Source organism: Vigna radiata, chromosome 7 (assembly GCF_000741045.1).
Source record: "Vigna radiata var. radiata cultivar VC1973A chromosome 7, Vradiata_ver6, whole genome shotgun sequence".
NCBI lineage: Eukaryota > Viridiplantae > Streptophyta > Magnoliopsida > Fabales > Fabaceae > Vigna > Vigna radiata.
In genome coordinates, this window is record NC_028357.1 from 53,756,553 (window position 1) to 53,779,370 (window position 22,818).

Below are 22,818 nucleotides of genomic sequence, written 5' to 3' on the forward strand. Positions count from 1 at the left end.
TTCAATTCAGACAAACAAAACTCATTATATATATATATATATATATATATATATATATATATATATATATATATATATATATATATATATATATATATATATATATATATCTTACCATCTGCATATGCAGGAAGAGAAGTAACATAAACCTTAACACTTTTGTCTCCATCAGAATATAATTGTTGTAGTTGTTCTTAGTTCAAAATGATGAAATTGGGTCTTTATGCTTTCCACTTCTTTATATAACATCATGCGTAGTTGCAAAAATAATGAGATGACAGAGGTAGTTTCACATGCAGAAGAGCCACGTGTGAATAGAGACATGCAACACCATTTGGTGAACCACCCATACCAAGATAGGTATCTGTATAGTAAGAGCTCTCAAAATGGGTCACAACCCGCGGGTCAACCTGGCCCATCACGGGTTTGGACCGGATTGGGTTTGAAAAAATTGTATTTTTTTTATGCGGGTCAGATTTCAACCTAGTTCATTTAAACCCAGTTCATGTGGGTTGAACCCATGTTGGGCCAGGTTGGCCCACCAACCCACCTACCTAATTTTATTTTATTAAAATTTAATTTTAATTTAAAAAAGAATTATTATGTTTTTTTTTGCTTCAAATAATTATTTAAATTCCCTATTTTCAAAATAAATTAAACACTCATGTTGGGAGTGAAATTTAAAAGTGAAATTTGTTTAGATTTAAATTATAGAAAGTTTATAATTTTTTTTATTTAAAAAAAATTGTATTTAAGTGAGTCAGTGAGTCAACCCGTTTACCCACCAACCTATGGTGGGTCGGACCGAGTTCGAATTTTTCTGGTTTGCTAATAAATAAGTCGGGTTGGATTGACTCACTAAGTCACTAATCCATAGTGAGTCCATAGTGAGTCAGACTGGGTCGGACCAGATTACCAATTTTGACAACTCTATGTATAGTAACCGTTGCCTATTTCTTAATTATACATTAAATATATTTTGTTGCTTTTTTAATTATTATATTAAATGATTTTTAATTATTAATGCAAATTAATATTTCATTAATTTAATTTAATGATTTTACATGTAGTGACCAATTATGCAAGGTGACAAAAAGAATAATTATATTATTTAATTGACAATTACATCACCCAATTAACAATCTTATCAAATAATTAAAAAATAATTCAATTAAAAAAATATAATTTTATTAAGTAGTCAATAGATCACAAAAACTTAGTAAAGATTTATTTTAAAGTTTATAAATATTAGAGACTTAAAACTTTATTAAGTCTAATTAATATTGTATAATATGATTTGTACGATAGTTATAATTAAATTTTTATTTATTATTTTATTAATATTATATATTTATAAATATAAATATGCATTTTATTTCATAATTTGTTTAATATGCTTATTGATATTTTATTATTGATTCTCTCATGGCTTTTGCAGGTATTTGATGGGTGATTTTTTAAGCACACTAACTTTAAAGGAATCAGTAGAATAACATTTAAGAAAGTAAGATTAAATTGATTTTTTTAATATTGAATTCAATTATAAAGATATAAAGAAATAATTCAAATGATTTTATTTGTATTTATGTTTTAAAAACAAAGTGTTATGAATGTTGCAGTGGTTTATATAGTTTGGAAATGGATATATATTGCATTTACACACAATTGCAATCACCAACAGATTTAGACTAATATGTAATTTATCTAAAGATGACAAGTTAAACAAAATTTACTAATGGACAGATACCCGTATATATTACCCGTGGAAACATATTTTGCAAATATAAAAAATACACAGATAACTTACCTATAATCAAATTACATATAAAATTTTTGTTGTCGATTATATGTGAATAATTTCTAATTATTTAGACATATTTATTATTATTTATGGATTTTAGTTGTAGATAAATATAATTTTTTTTATAATAGGTTGTGTAATAAATTTTAGCTTTTCACTTCTTTATATAACATCATCGCAGTTGAAAAAAGAATGAGATAGTTTGAATAGAGAGCATGCAACACCATGGAAACTACCCACCTCAGACACCTTTGTCGTGTGCTCTAAATATTATTTATTTAGTTTTTGGTTTTTTGAAAAGTATTATGTAGGTCTTTTCGTCTCAATATAATTTTATTTCTTTTTAAAGTAATTAAATTGGATTCTTTCCATTGTACAAACCCCAAAAAATTAATATGACATTTTAATTTATAATTTCTTGAATTATTTATTTTTTTTACAAATTCTTTTCTTATATCACTTTAATAATGTTATTATGACATGACAAATAGTAATGTGAGTTGACGTGGTATGTTGACGTGTCGGCTTAATCCCTTTTTGGTCCTCGTATTCGTGTGAAAATCTCAGTTCGGTCCTCAAGTTTTGAACTGTCTCAATTGAGTCATAATTTTTGTAAAAATGCACACATTTTACCCCAATCGTTAATTGGTCTCAAACGACGTTAAGTTTAGTTGACGTGGTAGCCAGAGGACATGCTGACGTGTATTATTTAATTATATGAATTATTTTTTAAAATAAGCAGTTTTTCATGTGGCACAATGCCTATTATTTAGTTTATTTGAATTAGGGATTTTATTCATCTCTCTGAGAATCAGAGATTTTACACATATTATCTCGTCGACACAAAAAATAAAGTCACCGGAAAACTCGCGTAACCAGTGCAATCAGTCTCACAACCTTTTCTGCAAATGAACCAACTTGGTAACCTATAGGTTCATTACCAGCCTTTAAGCTATTTATTCCACTGATAGCAGAAGATAACTGTTGCATAGTGAGATTAGTTAGTGATTGGGGTAAAATGTGTGCATTTTTACAAAAATTATGACCCAATTGAGACAGTTCAAAACTTGAGGACCGAACTGAGATTTTCACACAAATACGAGGACCAAGAAGGGATTAAGCCAACACGTCAGCATACCACGTCAGCTAAACATAACGTTGTTTGAGATTAGTTAACGGAGGTAAAATGTGTGCATTTTTACAAAAATTATGACCCAATTGAGACACAGTTCAAAACTTGAGGACATAACTGAAATTTTCACACAAATATTAGGACCAAGGAAGGGTTTAAGCCTTATTTTTATTAAAATTTATTTTTAAAAATATTTTTAATCTAACTTTAACATCTATACAAATTTATTTAAAATCATGTTACTTAGAAGTTGAATGTGATATTATATCTAATACATGATACTAAACATAAAATTAAATAACACCCAAACAAATATATAAACACAAACACATATACAAACAAAAACATGTATGGTAATTATCGACAAATTTTGAAATTTTAATTACCGATAGTATCGACGAATTTATTTTCAATAAAATTTATAAAAAAATATGTTGGTAAAACATGTTCCATTAACTAATGAAAAAAATTATTGCTAAATCTATCCGTTATACATATTTTCATTTATCGATGGATTTTTTCTTCTATAAAATCCGTCAATAAATAAAATTTGTCTTACCGATGAGTTTTAGTCAATAAAATATATCGATTAAATGAGCAACAAATTTCTCGTCCACTATCTCTTTCTCTTCGCGATCCCCCATTTACTACCAAACTTACTATGAATCAAACGTAATAGAAACCATTGCTACTTTCAAAACCATCATTCTTAGCGAGATGCACCATGAGTCAGACCTACCACAACTCTGGAGAGGCAACCCATTGCGATAAAGAGCTCTAGCCTCCATCATAGACGACAAACCAAATCGCATAACAAAGAAACCATCGTAAGTTTTAGATTGGTAGGCCACTTCAACAAGGGTAAAACTGCTACAAAGTTTTCACTGTCGCGCACAATTGTTTAGGAAGAAGAAGCCTCCATTATCACTGTTGGTAGTTGGATTAGTACAAACCGTAATAAATTTTTCTCCAAAATTTTATAAGAGTTTGTAATGAAAGATTTAGTTGGATTAAAGATGGATTACCCCTTTTGATTGTAATAACTTGATTTTAATATGTAATATTCTAATTTTATAATTTTAAGATTTTGTGATTTTATGATTTTTTAATTTTGTGATTTAATAATTATATAATATTATAATTTATTAATTTTTTGATATTATAATTTTATAATTCAAAATCTTATAATTTATAATTTCATAATATTATAATCTTATATTCTTATAATTTAATAATCTTAATAATCTTGTAATCTTATAATTTAAATTTTTTATAATTTTATAATTCCATAATTTTATAATTTTATGATATTAAGATTTTTTATTTTGAGATTTTATAATATTTATGATTTTATGATATTATAATTTTTAATTTTGGAATTTAATGATTTTATAATTTTATAATATTATAATTATATAATTTATAATGTTATAATATTTAATATTCTTTTAATTTTAAAATCTTTATGATTTTAAAATCTTATAATTTTATAATTGTATAACTTTAAGGAATGAATTAATTCAAGAAGGATAGACACAGTCGCAGTGGAGAATAATTTTAACAAAGGAGGAATGAATTAATTTAAACAATGAATGACACAATAGCAGTGGGGAAGGAATCCTTTACATTTGCCGCCACCATTGAAACCTTCCCCAACGCAGGCTTTTGCACAGTTTTTGTTGATTATGCATATACCCTTGAAAGTCACACTTTGTACCCAACAAATATTCCCCTCTGCTCTCTTCACTTCCACATCTATATTTAATCATTTAATTAGTCAATTTAACCTCATTTCATTAAGACAAAAAACACATTAATAGACATATATATCTTACCAGCGGCTATGACTAGGAAGAGAAGAAACATACTAAACCTTAGCATTTTTGCCTCCATTAAATCTCTATTGTTGGAACTGTTCCTACTTCAAAATGAAGTGATGATTTCGTTCTTTCTCCTTTTCACCTCTTTATATAATAACATCATGGTACCTGCAACGGAAATTTGATGCCATAAGTAGTTTCACATGTCTTAATTATTACATTAAATACATTTATTTCTTTTTTTATTGCTAAGTTAAAGTAGACTTAAGTCTAATTTTAACCTGTAAGATGTATCATCTATTTATATATTATAAATTGGTTAATTTATGATTATGAAGAATTTTCAATAAATATAAATTGATAAGTAACACTTTTTATTATAATTTTGAACACAAATATATTAAAAAAAATTTAAATGAAATTTGACTGTTATTTTTTAACATCTATAACAATTTGTTTCTTATTTCTTGGATAATGTAATATGTGTACACTATATGGATTAAGAAACAAATAACAAACATTACAAATTTTAAAAAATAATAATTAAATTTTATTTCAAAAACACAAAAATGTAAAATTTCACATTGGGAATTTAATTTTTTCTTGAAAATTAGTTTGTTATTAAAAATTTCATATATTAATTTTATAATTTAATAATTTATATTGTTTTAATCTTTTATTATATTGTAAAATCCAATAAAATGACTTTAAAAGTTATGTAATTTAAAAGAAGTTATACTCAATTATTTTAATTTTAAAGTGTTTTAATATAAATAATTTCGCAATGAACCACTTTCATTCTTTTAAAACACATTATAAACTATTTTTCTAGACTTTTCTAACTTTGTTTTAGGATTGATCCTAACAGCGAATTATTCAATTTGAACTGATCAGTTTCTCAAATAAAGTAAATTATCTTTTTACTCATTTTTTTGGTCTATTTTGTCTTTCTTTAAGTCCGACTCTGTTGTGAATGCATGTGACATTTGAGTCCTCTATAAGACTATTTATTGATAAGTGGTTCTAATGATGTACTATAATCATGTTTTTGTGGTTCGTAGGAGCATATATGGCTTCTTGTGCTTTTGGATCTTTTTTATGTCTTTTAAAACAATTTGGTCTTATGTTAGGTAAGAGAAACTAATTACCTTGTTTTAGTTTTATGGAATGTTTGAGAATGTTAAATTGCATGCCTGGTTAGTCTATAATTTGTGGTTGAACTACTATGAAATTTGATGTATTAAAATGGTTGTGCTTTGCTTGAATTAGTTTGATTGTTATTGAGTTAAGAAACTAAGGAACATGTCCATTTGATATGTTGATGTATTAGTTATCTTTATTGTATGTTTGATTGGGTCTGAATTTGTCTTTATGGTATGTTGAGTTGTTGTTGTGTTTTGTATGAAATATGTTTGTTTTGATTTAAAGTGGAGTCTAATTAGAGGATCAAGTATTTAGTCATTTTGTCGAATTGGTATTTAATATAACACCTAAACATGTTTTAGAACCCTTCATTGAGTTAGGAATACCAAATTGGTTATTTGAACATGTCCTCGGTTCACCAATTCGTAGTATAAAGTTTATGTTTTGTGGTATGATGCTGAGAGGCCTTGATGTGATGCTCAACGCAAACTTTGCAGTGAGGATCTAAGAGCATTTTAACTCCAAACCACTGAGTGTCACTCTTTCATCCTTGAATGCTCTTTACTTTTAGTTTGTATAATTGTTTTTATGTGATTTCTCAATTTTGGTTAGTATGTTTTGGATTGTATGTATATGTTTATTATAAAATTGGTGATGCTTTATGGACTGTAATTTGTGTATGAGTAAGAATAATGTTTATTTATACATGATGTAGTGAACATTTAGTGATCTGTATAATAAATGTTGCCTTTTTCTTAATTATACATTAAATATATTTATTGCTTTTTTAATTATTATATTAAATGATTTTTAATTATTAATGCAAATTAATATTGCATTAATTTAATTTTATGATTTTCCATGTAGTGACCAATTATGCAAGATGACAAAGAAAATAATTGTATTATTTAATTGAGAATTACATCACCCAATTAACAATCTTATCAAATAATTAAAAAATAATTCAATTAAAAAAATATAATTTTATTAAGAATAGATCACAAAAAATTAGTAAAGATTTATTTTAAAGTTTATAAATATTAGAGACTTAAAACTTTATTAAGTCTAATTATTATTGCATAATATGATTTGTACGATAGTTATAATTAATTTTTTATTTATTGTTTTATTAATATTTTACATTTATAAATATAAATATACATTTTATTTCATAATTTGTTTAATATGTTTATTGATATTTTATTATTGATTCTCTCATGGCTTTTGCAGGTATTTGATGGGTGATGTTTTAATTTAAGCACACTAACTTTAAAGGAACTTAAGCAGTTGAAGAGGAATCAGATAACATTTAAGAAAGTAAGATTAAATTGATTTTTTTAATATTGAATTGAATTATAAAGATATAAAGAGATAATTCAAATTATTTGTATTTATGTTTTAAAAACAAAGTATTATGAATCTTACAGTGGTTTATATAGTTTGGAAATGGATATATATTGCATTTATGTCAGGACCAATAAAACCCCAGCCGAGTGGAATCCAAGTGACAGTGCAGGAGAATGTGAGACTCAGAAAGTGGAAGACAGGTGGCAGCATAGGATTCAACCGTTCGATTTTGGAGGTAGTATAAAAGTTAGGATTTTAAAATCTGGTATCATTTTCTTTGCATGCTATCTTCTCCTCCAAAATTTCAGAACTCCATTTTCTCCTCCTTCTCTCTAGATTCCACCATCTTCTCTCTAAGAATTTTCATCTTTATCTTCTTCCGATCACCATCCGGGTAACGTCAAAGTATTTCTGGTGACAAGAGCTTTCATCTGAACCAATCAAGTTGTTGTTTGAAGTTGGTAAGTTAAGATTTCCCCTCGCCTTCTGAGGATTTATGTTTTCTGATGCATGCAAGCATTGTTTGGTTTGCATGTGTCCCCAATTCATTCTCTGACGCCGTTCTTTGTCTGTGATTCTAAGATTGGTTTATTTTCACCAATCAGAAGCTTGTAGGAAGGCATAGAAGTGGTTATCGTTCAGTATTACTAAGGAAGCATAGAAGTTAGCTCTTGGATTAGAGGTAAGGGAAGCTTGTAATTTAATTATGATTCTTTGTTTTAGATGTTGCAGGTTTGAATGATGGTGTTTGATGAATTGGTTGATCTGATGATATTGCATGTTTGTTTGAATGAATTAATGTTTGGAAAGTTGTCAAGAACTGGGTAGGAATAAGGTTGTTCTTAACTCTGCTAAATTATGCAGAAGTCTGTAATTGTGACCGAGGGTCATTTATGACCGTTAGGTTTTCCTCTAGTACGTTTGGTCTTGATTGAATTCTTTTCTGTAGGAGAGTTCAGTTGATGTCCGCTCGGTATTCTATTAGTTAAGATTGAGCATACAGTTCAGTAAGGGTAGATTGATTTTCTTACAAGTTAAGTTTGTTTTATTGTTGGTCTTATCGCGTATGAAAATAATACTTTTTTTTTAAAATGAGTGCTCGGTCTTATACTAACAGTTAATCTCTGGAAGAGCGTTAGGTCTGTACTAACGCTCGGTTTGTTGAAGAGAACTTCATCCTATTGAAAAGTGTTCAGTCTAAGCTTTAGGCGTTCGACCCAAAGCTCTAGCGTCCGGCCAAAACTCCAAGCGTTCGACTTTAGCTCTAAGTGCTTGGCAAAAGCTCCAAGTGTTCGGCCTTAGCTCTAAGTGCTCGGCCAAAGCTCCAAAATGTCCGGCCTAAGCTCAAAATGATCGGCCTGAGGTATAAGTAGTATGTTAAGTCTTTAGTATTTGGCTCAATCTCATTTGTGTTCGGCCTTAGGCGGTATTTGGCTCCAACTGGAACTATCATGTCACTTGACCGTTCAGTCATGATTCTTGAGTTGAGGGTGTTCTTACCGTTCGGTCATGTTCTTAAGTTAAGGAAGTGTCCTCCCGTTTGGTATTGTATAGAGATTTTGTAATCTTTTCTTCTCGTTGTTATTCAAGGATGGGAATGACTTTACTAGTTGTGTGATTTTTATTAAACATGATTATGAAAGAACAAGTATGATGTTAATGATGTATGGCTTGAAAATTCTGATAAAATGTGGAAGTATGATGTGATTTTTATAATATGGATCTGAATTGAGAATTTCGAGGAGGAATGTCTCTGTGGATGGTTGTGATGTGGTAGTAGTATGAATATGGTCAGCTTTGTGGTGGACGTTCATCCTGACATTCCAATGGTCACCGAGTCTCAAGTAGAGAATGGTGGCGCATGTGGTGGGAATAGTAGGAGGCCTGGTCGCGTTAGCTTGGTGTTCCAGCTAACAGACTAAACTCATGTGTAGTTTGCGGTTTTCCAGCTACAATAAGGGATGAAGGGCTAACCCCCATGTGACGGCTTGCGGTTTTCCAGCCTTTGGTATTGGCGTGGTGTTCCAGTTTATCTTTCCACGAGTACAAGAATGACTGTAGCTACATAGTTCATGCAGTCCGGACAGTTAGTGTGAAGTGGTCGGTTATAATATTTTTATACGTTCGGTGTTTATACTTGTATGACGAGTGTATGAATGGATATGTTGTCTTGATTATTCGCAAACCCTTTTAAATGATTTGTTTGATTGAATTAATTAAATTACATAAGCTTACCCTTATTTTCCTGTCATGTCTTTTATGGTCTGATCGGTTCTCTTCACTGTGATGATCATCTTATGGATGTGAGCAGAAGGTGATGTTGATACTTTAGAAGAAGCATTGGAGTATGCGGATGCTGAAGCAAGTGTAGGACCACCCGGTTAATAGGATGTTTTATTATGAGTAGAAACCGTTCGGTATAAAGCATCCTGTGTAAGACTTCTTGTACGTTTACAGTTATAATTATATGGGTATTTTATATATCCTAAATTCATAGTATTATTCATTAACTGTTTTATCATATTATTACATGTAAACTCCTTGATATGTATAGTTTTCAACCTATATTTATTGGGATGTTACTACACACAATTGCACACACAATTGCAATCACCCACAGATTTAGACTCATATGTAATTTATCTAAAGATGACAAGGTAAAACAAAATTTGGTATTTATTTAAGAAAAAACAGTCGTGAGAAATCACCTACGAATTGAGTGCTAGGAACTATCTAACGATAAGAAATTTACTAATTGTTGTCGGTAATATGTGAATAATTTCTAATTATTTAGAAATATTTATTATTATTTACGGATTTTAGTTGTAGATAAATATAATTTTTTTTATAATAGGTTGTGTAATAAATTTCAGCTTTTCACTTCTTTATATAACATCATCGCAGTTGGAAAAAGAATGAGATGACAGAGGTAGTTTCACGTGAATAGAGAGCATGCAACACCATGGAAACGAGCTCTTCCCCCTGCACCTCCATATAATCATCCTGCACCTCCAAAATTACTTTAATAACCTTCTTACAATCTGCAAAAGCTATGCACATTTCAGAGAATCTTTGACGGAATATGTTTAATATATTGAAACCAAAACCCTGCACCCCCAAAAATAACTTCTCTCTCGCGCATTCAAAAAGAAACTTTGTTCGCTGTTCGAACCCTTCCTCGCCGTGAGTCATCCTTCTTCATGATTTGCATTTAATCGTGCAACTCTCTTGTGGCCTCTTCCACTGTGGACACGATGTTTGCATTTCAAAGTCCTTTTCCATCTTTGTAGGTCGAGTGTCCCAACGTTTGTGGTTGTCATCGTTACCTTCATTGGTGTGGTGGTGTTCGAACTTTCTTTCCAAGCTCTTTTGTGCAGGTTGGTATTTCTTTCTTTCCTCCTATCTTCCATTCTTGTTGCATGTATATATAAATTGTAGTAAAAATTAGATTAAAGCAGTATAAATATGTTAAATCGATGTTACTGGTTGCATTTGTGATTTAATGACATGAATAGAGAGATTCGAACCGAAATTCGAATTACGCTTAAAGTTTTTCCTGCGTTCGAAAACCGCTAACTGTGTCACCGAATTTCCAAAGCCGCAGAAGACGTTTCCGGCTTTCGAAAATTGTTTACTGCATCAACGAATTTCCAATGCCGTAAAGACATGGAGATGCGTAGGGATGGCAAAAAAGTCCAGGCCCACGGATATCCGCGGATAAAATCCGTAATGGATAGTTAGTATTTACGGATATTTACTACCTGCTACCCGCAGATAGTGGATATTTTAATACCAGCTTATAATCGGGTCGGGTTCGGATACTACACTATCCAACCTGCGGATACCCGTTACTCGCTAAAAAAGTTGAAAATACATTTTTATCCTTTCTTATTTTTTAAGAAGCTAGGTTTTTACATGCCCTTCTTTCCTCTTTTCCTCTTTCATCATCTATGCATCGTCTCCTTTTTTCAGCCACCACCATACGCCTCTGCTAACACTTGTAAGTTGTGCACAACTTTTGCATATTGTAAGAAGGTTATTAAAGTAATTTTGGAGGTACAGGATGATAATATGAAGGTGCAGGGGGAAGCTCTCCATAGAAACTACCCACCTCAGACACCTTTATCGTGTGCTCTAAATATTATTCATTTAGTTTTTGGTTTTTTGAAAAGTATTATGTTGGTCTTTTCGTCTCAATATAATTTTATTTCTTTTTAAAGTAATTAAATTGGATTCTTTCCATTGTACAAACCCCAAAAAAGTTAATATGACATGTTAATTTATAATTTCTTGAATTTTTTATTTTTTTAGAAATTATTTTCATATATCACTTTAAAGTTGTCAAATAATAATGTTAGTATGACATGACAAATAGTAATGTGACGTGACAGTGTATGTAAGAGAAAATGAATTTAGTCATTATATTTGTATTTTTATTTAATTTAAGAACAATTTTTATAAAAATAGAGTAACGTAGGTTCTTTTAAATTGGAATAATTTTTTTATATAAATTTTATGCTGTTATTTTTATTAAAATTTATTTTTAGAAATATTTTTAATCTAACTTTAACATCTATACAAATTTATTTAGAATCATGTTAGTTAGAAGTTGAATGTGATCATTATATTTAATATATGATACTAAACATAAAATTGAACAATACCCAAACAAATATATAAACACAAACATATATACACACTGCAACACCCAATTTCGTTCGAAAAAGTAAATAATCAAGATTAAAGAATAAGAGAAAATAATAAAATAATATTCTTTAATGCATGTCACATCATTTTAGAATGTTTTTGTACAAACATTTTAATCTCTATAACATAAATTTTGTAAGATGTTTCAATAAATTTGATTGCTTATTTATATAAAAATAAATTTGATTGCTTATTTATATAAAAAAAAATTAAGTAACAATAAGATGTTGACATCCTTAAGTGGTTAAACATATTTTGAAAGTATATAAGATATTCATCTAGATCAAAATCAAAACTGAATAAAACATCTCAATTTCAAAATTTTAAGTAATGAATTTATGAGTAATAAGTTTATGGATTTTTTTTTATTATGTGTTGTTTATCTTTTTCTTTTCTTAATATATGTTTTAAATTTATATTTAAATTCTATAAATTTTTAATTTCTCTTTAATAACAATATATATATAATATTTAGTAATTATAAAAATATTTAGTACGAATTTCATTATAATTAATTGAATATTTTCACATTTTGTCTAAATTCCATATTTCTTATGTTGTGTTTGATAATTTATTACAATGTACTAAGTGCTACTTTATTAAATACTATAAAGTTTTCTTCTTTAAAAAATTGATAAAATTAATGAATAGATGATAATCAATAATTGTATTAAATTATATATTATATATTTTATTTAATAACACATAATAATCATGATGAAAAAAATATTGATTTAAGTATAATAAAATTGTAAAATACTATACTATTTAATAAAATATATAATAAGCATAAATAATATTGTTTCTAAGAATTAATTAAAGTTTTATAATAGATTTAAACCTATCTTATCCTATTCTAGTTCACTTGACACTAAAACTAAACTCATTTTAACCTTGAATCTAACTTATTAAAAAGATTTTGGAAATTATATTTTTTTCCCCATTCGAGGAGACTTCTTACAATGAAAATTTTTCAAAGATAGACTAAAACTTAGTTGGATCAAGTTTACAACTTTAATTTTAGGAAAAAAAAAGGACAAAATTCAAATATTTTACTCAGAAAAATATCAGGTATAATGGAAGTGTAAGCACGATAAAACATGCTACATATTTCTGAGAACCAATCTCTGTGAATCTATTGCTTGAGAACAAACTTGTTTTGGTGGGTATGTAATGAGCTTTTTACATGACTTGGAAGAGTCCCATGAAGTTCTATTTTATAGTCAATACACTGTTACAAGTTTGGTACCTCAAAGTAAGTATTATGAGAACTTAGCAATTTGTTAAGTTTTAGGAAGTGGAGCAAAGGACTAAAGAAAATATATAATATAGAAATTGGAAAATAATCTACATCAATGCTACAACCATAACTGCAAGCATTTGGCAAAATTAAGAAAGAGAAGACGGATATGGTCTCCATCTGACAACTAGTCTGTTCATCGATTTGTTGTTTTTGCAGGAACAAAGCTTCTGTCATCACCACTACACATATACCTTGGGTGATAGCACGACCTAACCTTCAGTAGACTCTTCACAGAACCAAATTTCTTCTTATTTCCTTTTCTCTTCGGTGTTGATTCTGATTTCAGACATACCTAACAAAACAAAAATCATTACCAAAACTCTTTTCTTCTTGTCTTCATTGCTCTCTTTCAACCCAACTTTAGATATATTCTTTCTTTCTGTTTTGAAGTGACAGGAAATGGTGAAATATTTATAGCAGCTTACCTTGTTTGAATTTGTTGATGCAACTGTTTGAACAGCATCTACGCTGCGCGTTTTTCTGTACTTGACAATGGGTGGACAATTACCTGCATCATTTATCAAGATTTTCAGATAAAAAAATGACAGTTTTTTTTACCAAATAATGCTATCAATTCTTTTAGTACTTACATTCACTCTCCTTTATTTTCTCGGACTCAATGCAATAAATTCTGAAACTAGGTGATCCAGGACGTAGAAGCCTATCTTCATCATCATCTTTTGCACCCACTTCTTCATCTTTTTCCTTCCTTGGCTCTCCTTCTGGCTTTGCACTATTTTCCTCCTCTGCTTTGACCTCTGCCACAACCATCGTAACAACATGAGTCAACTTATCTTGGTAGGGATCCATGTCTCTGTTAACCTGCTCCGTGTTATCTTTGTAGGGGTGATTCTCCTCCATAATTTTACCTTCAGAGTTGGGCACCGGAGCCACTCTGGAAAGTTTTTCTGCGGCTGTTGATTTTGCCACCATTTCCTCTCTGGGTTTTTGAATCTCGTGTGAAGAAGAAACCTTATGTCCCGAATCATTTTGAGGCAAAGATTGAGAATTGGAATCCTCTTCATCCTCATGCTTTAATAGCTCCTTCTTGGAGAGGGTGCTTTCTGCATTCCTCTGTTTTTTGAAGTCCTCAAATTTGGCAACAATTTTTGCTGGGACCCCCTCTACTTTGGCTGCATTTAGTTTTGAGGTGCGTAGCCCCATTACAGAGCAAAAAGCAATGCTTTGAATGAAAGTAATTCAGAGGCAGAGGCAGTGTGAGGGAAATGAAATGGTTGAGATGAAGAAGATTTAAAGGTGGAAGAAAATGGAGAATCTTTTAGGGGTTTATGGTGTTCTGGAGTTAAAATAACGTTATGGAAGATAACAGTTTTACCGTTAACGGGTGTCAATATTAGGAAAAAAACATTTGACATTTGACCTTCGACATGACCAAAAAAGAGTCTTCACGTTGTAATTTTAGAAACGAACTCTCTTGGTTGTTTTGTCGTAACTCAGTTTCGCTGTTGGAATTATATAAGGAGTCATATTCATGGCTATCTCGGTCAAGTACAACGAAAATGTCGACCTTCTAACTGCATTCTGTCACCTCTTTGTTGGAAAATTGACTGGAAAAATAAAAATATATTTAAATTATTTTTAATTTTTATTTTTAAAGAATGTGAAAACTATTTAAATATCCTAATCAAATTGTTTTTATTTTTATTATCTATTTCTCAATAAATTCATATTAAATATTATTATGAATTTTGTGACAAAAATTTATTCAAAAATAAAATATGAAAAATAATGTTATATTTATGATAAAAATTACATGATAAATTATATTTATTAATAAATTTATGAAGGTATAAAATTAAACTACTTGTATTATTTTTTTAAGAAAAATTAAAAAATATATTTTTATTTTCTATTTTGTTGCCTGTTGGAATAATTGAATTTAGGGAATATTGCACATGCATTACAATTAATTGTTAATGAATGACACAACCCCCATGAAAGATCCTAAATTTAGGGGCAAGTATGAAGTTGATTCAATCAATCTTATTACACATTTGTGACTGATTTTTTTCCTTATGTATACTTTTAGTTTTAACTTTAAAGGAATAAGTTTTTTTTTTTTTTGGATTATTTTACTTATATCATTTTTATATTATATGACTTCAACCCACACTTAAATTTTGATAGATTCCAATAATTAAAAAGAAAACGCTAACATAAAACAAAATAATATTTTGTTTAGATTATAAAGTAAAAATTGAAAAAGTGAAAAAAAAAGTAATTAAGTAAAAAATGGGATTATATTTAGACTAAGAAAAAAATAGTAAAAAATTTCATATGATAAATAAAAAATGTATTAATTAAATAATTTACCAAAAATAAGCAAACATCATTTATCAATACATATGTTATCTCATTATTTATTTTTTCTTTGTGTAAGCACACTTAAAATATTTAATCGCTGCCAACAATTTATCCTCTTTTCACTTTTAAATTACCATAAAATAAACACAACGCATCTTTTGCAAATCGATGCACTTCCTTTGATGTAAATGATAAGTTTAATTAATTATCTACTTTCTAATTTATAAATTTGGTTAATTGTGATTTCTTTACTATTTTTTAGTTTTAATTTAATTTTTCAAAAGATTCAATTTGGTGACTTTTTATTAAGTTGAATTTAATACTATCTATAATATCACATGTCCATTCGTAAAATTTTTAATTTTTGTTTTAAAAAAATAATTTTTTAATTTGAAAAATAAACATCAGGTTATGGTCCGTCATAATAATACTGACATGTTATGTGACACAATTATAACTAAACATGTAACACTTTTATTTCTCTATAAATTGTAAATTATTTTTTTTTCGAATTGACACAATATATCCGAATACATAATTAACAGTAACTTAACAGATCAAATCAAACTTTTCTTAAAAAACTAAATGATTAAATTGAACTAAAAAATAATAAGAAAATAAAAATAAACCCAATTAAATCACTCATTAAGCCTAAAAGCCTAAAGAATAAATCACGTTTGTTATTATAAATAAGAAATATAAAAAATCTGTCATCATAATAACTAGGAAGAAAATAGGGTAAAACTTTATGATTATATATATATATATATATATATATATATATATATATATATATATATATATTATTTGAAAATTCTTTAAACTTTTACAATATATATGATATGATTATTTCTTAAAAAAGGTAAAATGTGTTATTATACTATTTTTCAATCAATAAGAAAAATAAGTATATATAGGAATAAAAAATATCGAGAGAATTGAAAAAAAATGTTATCTATTTATTACTTTGTTTGTTCCATTATAATACAAAAATTTAAAAGCTATGTTTATTTTTTTAATTAGTCTGTGTCTATTGTATTAATTGTTTTTAGATTAAAATATTGTTAACTAAAATAGAGTTAAGATAAAAAAAATTAGAGGAGAAAAAAAGTGTTAATAAAAAAAGACAGTTTTGAAAAAGATATCAATTTACGACAAAATTTTCACTAACAACTAAATTTGTTCTCTTATAATCCTAGTGTATTTATAAATCTTATACGTAGAACAATTTATATAACAAATAGGTAAAAACATGCACGCATAGATTCAATTAATAACCAATAAACTACCAATTTGACATGACTATTTGCAATTATTTAATGTTTATTGTTGCAATATATATATTTTAAAGAGTTCTTCAAAACCATGTATTATTTTAAGATATTAAAGGAGAGATGCATCTAAAATGAATGTCCAGAATTTTTTAAAAGAATCAATTAATAATTTGAATAAAGTTTAAAGGATATAGGTTATCAAGATATTACATGTTCTTCAAAATAAAAGTTATTTTTATTTTTAATTTAAACTCAATTCTATTTACCTCAACATGGTATCAAAATAAGCTTTTGATTGAAGATTAATTTTCTTTCATATTAGGTTTATAACAAAAGATATTACTCTACCAGGACCACATCAACTAGCACTAATTAAAACATAGAAACAAGCCTAAAAACACATGAAAAATAAGAATATTACAATGGATCGGAAACACGCAATGAGAAAACCATTATCAGGTGATTAAATAGTGGAGAAATTTGCAATAAGTGGCGATTGTAGTAATCCTAAAAGTAGGTATAGCTACCACTTGTTTCTTCATGATCCGATACATTTGAAGAAACTTCCATAATGTTATTAGAACTTGAACACGATGACGATGTAGAAGAATCTGTTTTTCCCAACATCATAAAATCAAACATTAATCTTGGACCACCATGAACTCTTTGCTTCTCATCAACACCACTTTCTATACTTCTTTTCTTCATCGATAAGCGACACAAAACCCAATCTCCAATCTCGTTTACGTAGTTCTGCCAACATACAAAGGCACTCATAAATAAGACTGACATATTCTACTTTTGACCAATAGTGACACTTGGTATATAAATTGTCATAAAACTAAAGAAAAAAACATAGTAAAAGTTGACGAAAACTTACATGGGATGAGTTGCAAGCAGCAGTTTCTGCATTAGCAAGACGATATTCATGCAAGACCCAGTCAGTTCTGGACCCTTTTGGAGATTTTCCTTCATAAAAAATCAGTGTTTTTCTTATTCCCACAATGCCATTGCATGCATTTGAAGATGATGAAATTCTCTTGTCTGACCCTGTTGCCTTCCAATATCCACACTTTGTTGTTCTGTTCATGCGATTACCATTTCTATACTTTGCTTCCTTTGGACTGAAAAAATACCTCTCTTGAGGATCACAATTCCCTGAACACACACATGCATATATATATATATATATACCATGTTAGTCTGCAGAACATTCTTAAAAAACCATGTTCTTAAATTCATGCATTGTTCTAGGTAGAAGAATATAAGTTTGATCCAACTTCTATGAATTTGACGAGTTAAACCTAAATCAACCTTATAAAATCAAGTTATAATCGTGTATTATTGTTTGAAGGAAATAACGGTTTTGCTTTAATTATTCTAAAATAAGAAATAAATATTTGTTTAAAGATAATTCTTACCAGGTAAATCCCAAGGATCATGCTTGCAGACATTGATCTCAGGAATGATAGAAGCAGGCAAGGGATAGGAGAAGACCTTACACTTGAGGTATTGGAAAACAAGCTCTTCATCAGTTGGCTGAAAACGAAAACCAGGAGGCAATTTGCTCACTCCATTTTTAACAAAATTCAGCTTTTCCATTAATTAGCTTTCAAAAATTTGAACTCTTAAATTCAACAACCAAAGAAAGGAAGAAAAAGAAGAAGTTGAGACTTTTGAACCTGGAAATGAAATAACTTGGTTCATATGTATATATACGGATTCAGAAAGAGAGAGAAAAAATAAATAGTCTTTGGAAAAAGGGGACTATACTTAACAGACTAAGTTTGATGTTTGACAGTTTGATTTTTGCTTTCCTAGCAGGATCTTCAAAGATATTTTAATTACCACTTTCTTATACCCCACCTTTTACTCATAAAGTCTCTTGTTTCCTTTTTCTCTAACTTAACATTTCTAAAACTTATTCAAGTAAATCTTGTTGTGGCCAAATATTAATCCTTATAATAACTGGTTTACTTATCAGAATATGTGTATTTTATAAATTAAAATAAGCTTTTAATAACTAAATCTGTTAAATTTATTCGTAGGAATCAAATTTAAGTTTAAGTTTGATAATAAGAATGTGAAACATTATATAAAAATAAAAACATATTAATTTAAAGTTTTGGAGTGATATCATTTTTTTATTAAATTAGATTTAGTATTGTATTTTTCAGTAAATCTTCTCATTGTTCTTGTTTTACTTTGAGGTTGTTGGAGAACTTATGGGATGCAGATATATATAATTCATATTATCATATTCAATGAAGAAAAAATAGTTCCAACCAAATATTCTAAGTCAATCCATTTATCATTAGTGATTTTGTTTTTCTAGTTCCACTCAAATGGTTTGTCGTATATATATATATAGGAAAGTCTTCCATGTGATTGCTGTAGTTGGCTCTGAAACTTTATTTTGGTGTTAGAATTTTTGAAGAAGGAAGAAATAATCCATTATGTATATTGGGTTGCTTTTTTGTTAAAAAAATGTGTGCTCAAAATTAACCATATCTAAAGTTTTCCTAGTGGATTTGCCATGCCATACATATATAAATATAGTAAGATGATATAGGCTTTTGTCCTTCTTTTATTTAGGAATTTGAATTGTGATGGATATGTGACTCATCAGACTGACTTTATTGTTGCCACTTTATGTCATGCCTCAAAGTCTTTTTATTTTATAGTTTACTTTAGGAGGATTTAGTTAAATTTATTTGTAAGAGAGAAAGAAAAACCACATAGTTATATATGGATATGTTATGAGTAAAAAGCAAAATCACGATGAACCATGCACGTAGTCAACTATGATATACTGAAACTTTGTTGTACCCCCTTAAGAAAAAGGAATGCTACTTTCCTTCACCAAGAAGATGTTCATTTTAAAGATCTACTTGCTTTTTTGACAAAGTAACGATACTACGATATATTTTTACATTCGTTTAACACAAAGTATAAAAATAAAATAATCATAAAAATATAAACATTTATAATTTTTACAAAAAAATAAAGTAAAAAATAAGTAAGAATAATATCAAATGAATATAAAAAATTTAGGTATCTCAAAAAATCATTTTTCTTTTTGACATTGCAAAACAAAATTTTTAAAAATTCACTCTCTCTAAAATTAAAAAGCAAAAAAAAATTGCATGTTTACATGTTTAAATGCCTTTGCTTAAGACAGCAGCAACAGAAGTTTTCCTTTGTGATGTTCTATCCTTTAAAAGATAGTGTCTTATATATAGTCTCTACACATGGCCATCATCACCTTTCATCACTTTAGTTCCTAAATACTTCTAAATTATACCATCACTTTCCACCACCATTCTCGCATCATGATTAGTATACATATATAGTTTCTATAAATCAATCAAAACTCAAAAATATATATTATAATAAAAAAAAACATTTCTCTTCATTAACCTCATATATATTGCTAATTTTTTCATTTAGGATAAATGCCCTTTGATTTTTTTATCTATAACATTTTTTCTAACGTCAAAAATCTACATTTCTTCAACGTAAAACTAAACAGACAATAAATATATAAAATAGATTATAAATAATTGTAGTATATTAATAATAACATTAAACTTAACGTAATTTTATATAATTGATTTATAAAATTAAATTTATAAATATTTATATATCATAAATTAGTTTTATCTTTAATAAATATGATATTTCTAATAAAAAATATAATTTTGAAATATATATAATATGATATAGTATGTTATGTTTAAAGAGTGCGCTGTATTTTAAATTATATAAAATTATTGTTATTAATTTATAGTTATAAGGAGGTATTTAGAACTTTATAATAAAGTATTTTATTAATATGAAATTATATATTTTTGACATCTTTATTAGATCAGAAATTTAACTTTTTTAAAGATTAAATTGAGAGTGTGGAAGACCTAGTTAGCTATTTAGGTTTATTTTTGTACTTTGTAGATAATTATTTATATGTGTGGAGCCTCTCCTGCAAATCATGTCATTTTCTTACACTATTATTTTCAATCTTCTTAAACTCTATGCCAAAGTGAGTTGTGCTTTTTGTCAAATGTCGTGCAATGCTTAACGCATAAGAAACTTTGGTCATCACTCTCTAACATTCAAACTTTCACACTTCCATTTTATGATAATTTTTCTTAAATTTAATACAATCATCTTATACTCAATTTTTCTTTTCATCTTACATAATATACAGTTAAATTATTTAAAAATACTGCAAGAGCTAAATATATAATAGGAAAAAAAATAATGAATTTATTATTACGTACTTCACCTAGTAACATTTCATCGGAGACATTATTTCAAAATTCACTAATCATCAAGCTGATATCTATCATGGTGTCCTGGTCAAGTTAAACTTCACCACACATGCATCAACAAAGTCATCATCATACAAAAAATCATCAAGATTAACTTCTTTTGGAATATGCAATGTGCAAAATTAATTCTGACCAACATGTCAAACCGTCTAGTGTCTATATTAGAACTTCAACCGGCTTCAGTACTATTGATGGGAGTCACCCAATTTCTAGTGGAAGCATACCACAAATAAGAACAAAATTAATTCAATTATTTTGACAAAAATTACATATAATCTTTATTTTGACAAAAATTACAAACCTTCTCATATACAAATTTTATGTCAAAAATTACAAAATTCTTCATACAATTTTTTTTTTTTTGGAAAAAATTGCAAATTTTTTAATGACGATACTTCACAAGTCCCCCATACACCTAAGAAATTTTTGAGTTATAATAAAGATGTCAAAATGTGTTATAATCATCCATTCAATCCACTTTAATTGCATGATAATAAATCTTTAAAATAAATTTCAAAAATAAAACATTTGTAAGTGATCAGTCAACTTGTTAATCCATTGTGGTATTACAAAATTTCTATCTCACCAAATAATGAATTAAGTTGAACTAAATTTTTAGCTCAATGAGTCAATCCGTGTTAACTTGTGTTAGTCAACCCGTGTTAAGTAAGTTAACTCACTTTGATACCCTAAGTTATGGTAACAATTTTTAAAACAAGTCTTTATTTTTATACAGTTTCCTTCATATTACTATATGTGAGAGTTTTATAAATACACATTTGAAAAAGTTAGATATATTTATTACACTACAAGAAAATCGTGTAATAACAAAAATATGTCGATAATTTGAGTTTATCTACAAATTACCAACAATAAAAAATTCATCCGTAAAACGATTGTTCATAAATGTTATTGATCATGTTTATCACCAGGGAAAGGTTTATTATTTTCAAAAAATGATAGAGCTTGCATAAAAGGATACACGGATTCAGACTGGGCTGGAGATAAAACTACAAGGCAATCAACTTCAGGGTATTTTACCTTTGTAGAAGGCAACTTAGTCACATGGAGAAGCAAGAAGCAAAAGGTAGTTGCAAGGTCTAGTGCTGAAGCTGAATTTAGACGTATGGTACATGGCATTTGTGAATTACTATGGATTAGAAGCGTCTTAGCTGATTTGGGAATCAAATATGAACAACCGATGAACCTTTTCTGTGACAACAAGGTTGTGCTAGAAATTGCACATAACCTGGTTTAACATGATAGAACCAAACATGTTGAAGTGGATAGACATTTTATTAAGGAAAAGCTAGATAATCAAGTAATTCAAACTCCACATGCTCGGTCTGAAGATCAACTTGCTGATATATTAACAAATGTTGTTTCAGGAAAGGTGTTTGAAGAAGTCATTAACAAGTTGGACATGATTGATATTCATGCACCAACTTGAGGGGGACTGTTGAAGATATAATTTAGATTTAAATTATTGTTGTACTTGGTTAAGAATAAGTCAAAAGTTGTTTTCTGTTTTTAAAGTTGTTTTCTATTTTCACGTACAATACTTATATAATTGTACGTATTTTATTCCCTGTGAATTATTTAACAGATTTTACATGGAGGAGTTGAATACTTGTT

General features: G+C 28.2%; 2 protein-coding genes across 2 annotated transcripts; both read right to left on the reverse strand.

Moving 5' to 3' along the window:
• Positions 1-13,386: 13,386 nt before the first annotated feature.
• LOC106766656 lies at positions 13,387-14,417 on the reverse strand. The gene is made up of 3 exons (XM_014651370.1): positions 13,844-14,417; positions 13,679-13,761; positions 13,387-13,545 (listed from the first exon to the last, which is right to left on the reverse strand). The coding sequence occupies exons 1-3, from the start codon at positions 14,415-14,417 to the stop codon at positions 13,387-13,389; spliced, it is 816 nt and encodes a 271-aa protein (XP_014506856.1).
• A 2,876-nt stretch (positions 14,418-17,293) lies between these two features.
• LOC106767611 (NAC domain-containing protein 83) lies at positions 17,294-18,523 on the reverse strand. The gene is made up of 3 exons (XM_014652534.2): positions 18,274-18,523; positions 17,733-18,010; positions 17,294-17,605 (listed from the first exon to the last, which is right to left on the reverse strand). The coding sequence occupies exons 1-3, from the start codon at positions 18,452-18,454 to the stop codon at positions 17,360-17,362; spliced, it is 705 nt and encodes a 234-aa protein (XP_014508020.1). The 5' UTR covers positions 18,455-18,523; the 3' UTR covers positions 17,294-17,359.
• Between the last annotated feature and the right edge of the window lie 4,295 nt (positions 18,524-22,818).

What these genes read in the sequence shown, in the direction of transcription:
- LOC106767611 (XM_014652534.2), bottom strand. Translation starts at nt 18,454, where the DNA reads ATGGAAAAGCTGAATTTTGTTAAAAATGGAGTGAGCAAATTGCCTCCT. An exon ending in TGATCCTTGGGATTTACCTG is followed by an intron (nt 18,011 to 18,273) that starts GTAAGAATTATC and finishes GTGTGTGTTCAG; the next exon opens with GGAATTGTGATCCTCAAGAG. An exon ending in CTGCTTGCAACTCATCCCAT is followed by an intron (nt 17,606 to 17,732) that starts GTAAGTTTTCGT and finishes GTATGTTGGCAG; the next exon opens with AACTACGTAAACGAGATTGG.
- LOC106766656 (XM_014651370.1), bottom strand. Translation starts at nt 14,417, where the DNA reads ATGGGGCTACGCACCTCAAAACTAAATGCAGCCAAAGTAGAGGGGGTC. An exon ending in GAAAATAAAGGAGAGTGAAT is followed by an intron (nt 13,762 to 13,843) that starts GTAAGTACTAAA and finishes TAAATGATGCAG; the next exon opens with GTAATTGTCCACCCATTGTC. An exon ending in CATCAACAAATTCAAACAAG is followed by an intron (nt 13,546 to 13,678) that starts GTAAGCTGCTAT and finishes TTGTTTTGTTAG; the next exon opens with GTATGTCTGAAATCAGAATC.